The sequence below is a fragment of the Durio zibethinus genome, chromosome 2 (assembly GCF_047325235.1).
Source record: "Durio zibethinus cultivar Kanyao isolate XHJ-2024 chromosome 2, ASM4732523v1, whole genome shotgun sequence".
NCBI lineage: Eukaryota > Viridiplantae > Streptophyta > Magnoliopsida > Malvales > Malvaceae > Durio > Durio zibethinus.
The window spans coordinates 32,922,725-32,929,523 of NC_143163.1; the positions used below are offsets into that span (position 1 = coordinate 32,922,725).

Consider the following 6,799-nt stretch of genomic DNA (forward strand, 5'->3'; position numbering starts at 1 on the left):
CTATATTTAACTCATTTAAAAATTAAAGATCTTCAAATATTTGTATTCCTTCCACATTACTTATATTTAGATCTGTCCATTAGAGAGGCTAGCGTCCTCGTTTGCAAGTTAAGCCCCAAACGCAACTTTTCGAACTTAAGTCTGGCCAAACCCGACCTAAGATGTTATTTTATTAATAACAATTATTTTTTTATTCAATTTTAATTTTTAAAAATTTTAAAAATATTAGTATTTTAATATTTAAAAAACTCGTTACTCTTAAGCGCCCAAAGGGCTAGGCCGAGCTGGGTATTGGATAGGGTTTTTGAAAGGTCAACCGAGTCACATTCGGCTCGGTCTTAGTCATGGATCCTTCTGTTTGTATTTGTATCTCTATATTTTATAGATAAGTTAAACAAAAAAAAAAAAGGAAAATTATCATTAAAAATTTTTATTGTGGATAATTGTCTATTTATCAATCAAGTGATATTCTACGATTCATGTAACCTATATAATTTTATGAATAAGTAACGCCAAATCAAGTAAACGCGCAACTCAATTCATGTTTTAAATAAGTTTGTGTTAATTACTTATTTGACTTCATTTAAAAAAAAATTTCAATTTTAAATCATATGAAAAAGTAATAAATTAGTATACTACAATTTATAATTTATAACTTATTTAAATACATGTGCTAAACTTAAGATCATATTTTTATATATTTTATTAAAAAAATTTAAAGGTTAACGAGAAAGTAGATAAATAAAAATTAATTAATATTTAATATATTAAGAAAATTATCACTTACCAAAAGTTTACTTTAATAAGGACATCAATGTTAATAAATATGTAGTATAAAAATTAGTCAATATTTTAATTTAATAAAAAATATTAATTAAAAATAAAATAGTTAATTAAATAAATTATCAAAAGTATATATATAGTTCTTTAATATTTGTATTTTTGGAATTTATGCTTTTATTTATATATATATATATATATATGTATGTATGGACAGTACTACACACAAACATATTACACAAAAATAATTCACTCACCTATTTTTAAGTTTTATCCTAAAGATTCATGTGAAAAGTATTAAAATCTATATGAGCTATAATAGTATTTTGAAAATTAAATTTTATTTATGTGAAATGACTGTATTAAATAACTATATATAGATAGACATAGATTGTTTGAAGCTATGTTTTTCTAATTAACTCTTTGACACTTCTCTATCATTTGGAGCAAAATACAGCAATACCAATTCCGTAGCAGCAATTAGCAAACAAATCAAAGTTGAGCCCCTAAACACAAGCACAAAGTCACAAACCAGACATGCATGCCTGCGGAGGCAACTGTAATGAAATGAAATCAGCATGCAAATGCATTTGCATGGGTGTCTGCATAGGCATGCAGTAGCAGTGCACATAACCAAGTGCGCGTGCCAACACATCAGCCCCCCTTCCCCAACACATTAAGAAATAAGAAATTCGCTCACTCTTAGAAAACGACAGCCTTAGAAAGTTGTTTCTTCTTAACAGGAAAAAAAAAAAAAAATCTCATTAGTTACAATCATAAACTAAAACCACAGATAGTGATGATTTCTCCTATTTACGTTGACTGTCTATGAATTGACCAACCAACCTGCAACCCTCCATCTCAGGCACTTGTTGATTACTGTAGTGTTGCAACAGCTGATCACTTTTTTTTTTTCGTGGTTTAAAATTATCCAAATCCTATGAAATTAATGTTAATAAATAATGTTAGCAAAATAATTATAGGAAAATCGAAGTGGGTAAACTTTAGCATGCTAAATTATGATGGCTTATTTGGGAGAGTAATAAAAACAGAGTAGCTGACACAAAGAACATCTAGGGAAGTGAGAAAGAGAAGAGACTAAAGCAAAGAACTTTGGAAACCCAGGCCAGAATCAAGTGTAATTCCTATCTGTCCTCACAAACCAAAGTAAAGAATAACAGAAATCAGTACCATTTTCCCTATAAAATTAACACAAAAGCTAAAGTTTCAGTCCTTGTATTGGAGACTGGAAACACAGCCTTTCACCCCTCTCTCTCTCTCTCTCTCTCTCTCTCTCATATTCTTCCTCCAAAATATTTATATCTTAAGCATGATTTCATCACTACTTAGTATTTATATCACCACACCACATGGGCAAAACTTTAAGAAAACTCAAACCCATTTTTGTGTTTTTCTAGTCAGGCAAATGCTTGGAAGTTCAAGCCAAGGTGTCAGAGCATAAAAACCAAGACGTTATAAGCTGTGAGAGAAGAAGGAAGAAGAAGAAGAAGAAAAGAGCAAGTTTTTTATTATTATTTTTTGTCATTGTAGGGTGTTTTTCAAGAGCTTTGGAAATGGTGAGACAGTGAAATACTCAAGAAAGTTTTCTTAGAATGGTGATTTTGTGTTGGATGGATTTGGTGGGAGCTTCATTTCTAAAGGAAAAAACTAGGAATAGATGGTGCTATTTTGATCACAGAAGAAGACAACACCGATGTACACAAACGGAAACCAATATAGGGCAAAAAACAACAGGAAGAAATTTCACAAACATGGCTTCTTGCTGTTGTAAGACCTCACCAATCATTCCCATTTTTGTATTCTTTCTTCTTGTTTCTTCTTCAATTTGTCCTGTCTATTCGTCGGAAACCGGCAATCGCCATGCAAGCAATCAAACTTTCCGGCCAGAAGAAGAGTTACAAAAGTTGAAAATAATAAGAGAACGTCTCAACAAAATCAACAAGCCAGCAGAGAAGACAATTCAGGCAATTAATCCTATTGGCCTCACTTTTTTATCTTTCATTAGGCATTGACTTCCACTCTCCTCTGTTTTTTTTGTTCTGTTTTCTCTAAATACGTTAGTCTTTTTTTTTTGGTGCAGAGTCCGGATGGTGATATTATAGATTGTGTTTTATTGCATCATCAACCAGCCTTTGATCATCCTCAATTAAAAGGACAAAAACCATTGGTAATTGTTAGATTTTACTACCATGCGTTTATTTTTGTTTTGTTTTTTTTTTTAATGAAGAACATTAAAACAAAAGAATCTATGGAATTTGACAACTTTAATTGTTCTTCTGAGTTTTCAGGATCCACCAGAGAGACCAAGTGGTTATAACCCAAATGGGATGGCGGCAGAAGATTTTCAGCGGTGGAGCATGTCAGGTGAATCATGTCCGGAAGGAACAATCCCCATCAGAAGAACAACTGAACAAGACATGTTGAGGGCTAGTTCTGTTAGAAGATTTGGAAGGAAACCAAGAAGACGTGTTAGAAGAGACTCAACTAGCAATGGCCATGAGGTATATGACTTCACAAATACTTTTAGAATACAGAAATTAGTCATACAATTCACTTTCCTTTTTCTTTCTTTGTTTCTTTGTTTCTTTTCCTTTTTTTTTCCTTTTCCTTTTTTTTTTTTTTTTTGTCTAGCAAGTATTTGTGAAAATAGCTCCACTAATTACCAAAGGCTTAGGCCATTCAAAAGAAAGTAGTCATAGTGAAGAGCACAACGATGCTCGCCAATTGTCTCCTTTCCTATGCTTATAGTTAATTAAAGATGACAAACTTATGTAAAGTATAGAAGAAAAGAAGAAAAGAAAGAGGAAGAGGATACCAAAAAACTGCTTTTTCAAAATTTTTTACGTATTTTCTATGGTTGAAACGAGATAAGTCATTTATTACCTTCTTCTTCTTTTTTCCCTCTATGTTACGGGTTTTTTTTTTTTTTTTTCAGTCTGTATTCCTCTGACTAGAGGCGGTCCAACAATCTCTTGATCAAGCGATCAAAAGTGGAGTTATGATTTGTTGTACGATCTAGGTTTGACTTCAAATAATCACAGTTTGACCGCCAATATTAGAAAAAAAAGAATGACTGAAATGAGTTGCAAAAAATTCTTTGTTGAACAAAAGTTAGCAGTCATGAAATTAATGCTAGTAATTCTATTTGGAAATTCAATTGAAAGCTGGAAAAAGAAAAAGAAAGAAAAAGGTGTAATTAGCATGGCTCAAACCATGACGAAAATAGCACAGCGTGATAAATTTTGTATTGGTTCTCTTTAGCAGAAAATGGAATATTTGGTCGATAACTTGTTATTTATTAGGATGCAGTGAAATTACTACTTGTAGTAACTATAGACTTTCATGGTTCCCCTGGCTAACTGTACCAGACTTCATTTTGACACTTATTGCAATGTTCAACGATGTTTTTTTCATTGTTAAAGCCATCTGCGATTCTTTCTTTCACCCTGTCTGTCACAGCTTGCATTTAGAAATTTCTGCTTTTTTTTTTTTCTGAATTTAACTTCTAATTTTAAAAGACATACACCCATAAAATTAAATTTAATAAATTTAAAATTCACCTTTGTTCCACCAAAAAAAAAATCTATAATAAATTTCATAAACAAAAAATATACATAGATTAATTTCTAATAACTATTAGGGTTACAGCATGCAGTTGGATATGTGAGCGGAGATCAATACTATGGAGCAAAAGCAAGCATAAATGTGTGGGCACCTCGTGTCTTTAATCAATACGAATTCAGCTTATCCCAAATGTGGGTCATCTCTGGTTCATTTGGTGACGATCTCAACACCATTGAAGCCGGCTGGCAGGCATGTAACATTTCATATCCTAAAAATTAGTACTACTATTAAAGCTAGACTAGATCTAGACGTAAGCACAAAGCATTAATTATAGCTGCAAAGCATATGTACATTTTGAATTCTTTTTCACATTAAAAGCAATTATCACAACTCAATTACCTCTTACTTTCTTTGTAGTTTAATTTTGTATTGTAGCCATAGATGCTAAATGACTAATCTCATTCTTTTTTTTTTAATGCAGGTCAGCCCAGAGCTATATGGGGACAACTATCCTAGATTCTTTACTTATTGGACCGTAAGTAAACTAAACTTATTGGGAAACAATATTATCCTCCTTTGCTTTATTAAGCTCTATCTTAAAGCATAAGATAAATCATTTTAAATTTCAAAGCAAATTGATGATTTAGCATGTGTTTTTTGCAGACCGACGCGTACCAAGCCACAGGGTGCTATAATTTGCTGTGCTCAGGATTTGTTCAAACTAATAGTAGAATTGCAATTGGAGCTGCAATCTCCCCAACATCATCATATAATGCCGGTCAATTTGATATCAGCCTCTTGGTTTGGAAGGTAATTACATACTAGCTTGTAATTATTGTAATTTTTGTTTTAAGAAATAACCCATTGAACTCTGATTTTTGCCCGCTAGACACACACGTGCATTGTGATTTTACCTGCTAGATTTGGTCGTGGATGCTGCCCTTAAACTCTGGACCGTCCGATCTGAATACTTTCCTTTAACTAAAAAAGTTCAATGAAAAAGACTTGAGGTCCGTCGGTAGAAAAGATAAAAGGAAAGAAAAAAACTTTAAATTCAAAAATTGATTTACAAAATAACAAATGTGTCACTAAATGTAATTAATTATGGAGAACGGTGGGTCATTCACAAATCATACAGTATAAGCAACAGACACCATAAAATTGCCTTTGGTGACAAACAATGTGATATGCAAAAAAACTTCATTGATGGCTAGCTCTATTCACGCACTACAATGGTGCACTTCCCCCGCGTGCACTGTTAACCACCGGAAATGCCTGTAATTCCCTACTGCTTTTTTGCTTTGCAAGATTCTATTCTTTTCCAAGTAAAAGAGCCTCTTGGTGCCCTGACCCCTCAACTTTTTTCATTTTTTTCCCGTATTCTTTTGTGATTAAGAGAGGAGAATCATTAATTTTACCATGAAACTTCCTTTTCATAACCTCTGCTTTTAACATTTGCGATTAGTGCAAGATCCTTAATGAGTGCTGAAAGGAGAAAAACTTGATTAACAGCTTTTAAATACTGTATTTGGTGTAGGATCCAAAGCATGGGAATTGGTGGCTAGAATTCGGATCAGGGATTCTGGTAGGATACTGGCCATCATTTTTGTTTACTCACCTAAGGGACCATGCAAGCATGGTACAATTTGGTGGAGAAATTGTGAATTCAAGGCCAGGAGGTTTTCACACCTCAACAGAAATGGGCAGTGGTCATTTTGCTGGGGAAGGCTTTGGAAAGGCCTCCTATTTTCGAAATTTGCAAATTGTTGATTGGGATAACAACTTAATCCCATTACCAAATCTTCGGGTCCTCGCAGATCATCCAAACTGCTATGACATCCAAGGAGGAATTAATAGAGTTTGGGGGAATTATTTTTACTATGGAGGACCTGGAAGAAATGTGAGGTGTCCCTAAAGGGTAGGGTATTAATTTTTTCTTCCGTTCTTTCCTTTTAATATATAGCTTTTTCTTTTTTCTTTTTTTTTTTTTTTAATTTTCCTTTAATACTTGTTGGGTGATAGTGGGTTTCTCCTGGAGATCATTGATCAGTGAGTTCCGGCCTTCGGGGAATTCTTATAGTAATTATTTTCCTTGTTAATCCAATTTTTTTTCTATTGTTCTTTCTTTTCAACTAACAGGTGTCTATTAATTATACCACCTTTAGGGACATTATGTAAATGTGGAAAAAATGATGGAATATATAATATATAGTGAATACAGTATGGGTTGTGAATGTGATTCCTCTTATTCTTTTTGTGTTGTCCCTGTTGGGCAGAGTTTCAAGAATGTAAAGGTTTAAAAACAATGGCACTTCATTTTCAACATTGGCAACTATATGGTTAAATAGAGCAATTAATCCCAATAGGGACCACTCCAATGGCTGGAGATCGAAACACTGTCTTAATTAGATGAATTAACCATCCACAAGCATTT

The 6,799-nt window shown here is 32.9% G+C and overlaps 1 protein-coding gene across 1 annotated transcript; it reads left to right on the forward strand.

Annotated features, from left to right (window-relative positions):
- The first annotated feature begins 1,774 nt into the window (after window positions 1-1,774).
- On the forward strand, window positions 1,775-6,599 carry LOC111317431 (protein neprosin). The gene is made up of 7 exons (XM_022919858.2): window positions 1,775-2,765; window positions 2,882-2,968; window positions 3,090-3,302; window positions 4,450-4,614; window positions 4,847-4,900; window positions 5,029-5,175; window positions 5,903-6,599. The coding sequence occupies exons 1-7, from the start codon at window positions 2,394-2,396 to the stop codon at window positions 6,278-6,280; spliced, it is 1,416 nt and encodes a 471-aa protein (XP_022775593.2). The 5' UTR covers window positions 1,775-2,393; the 3' UTR covers window positions 6,281-6,599.
- Window positions 6,600-6,799: the final 200 nt, after the last annotated feature.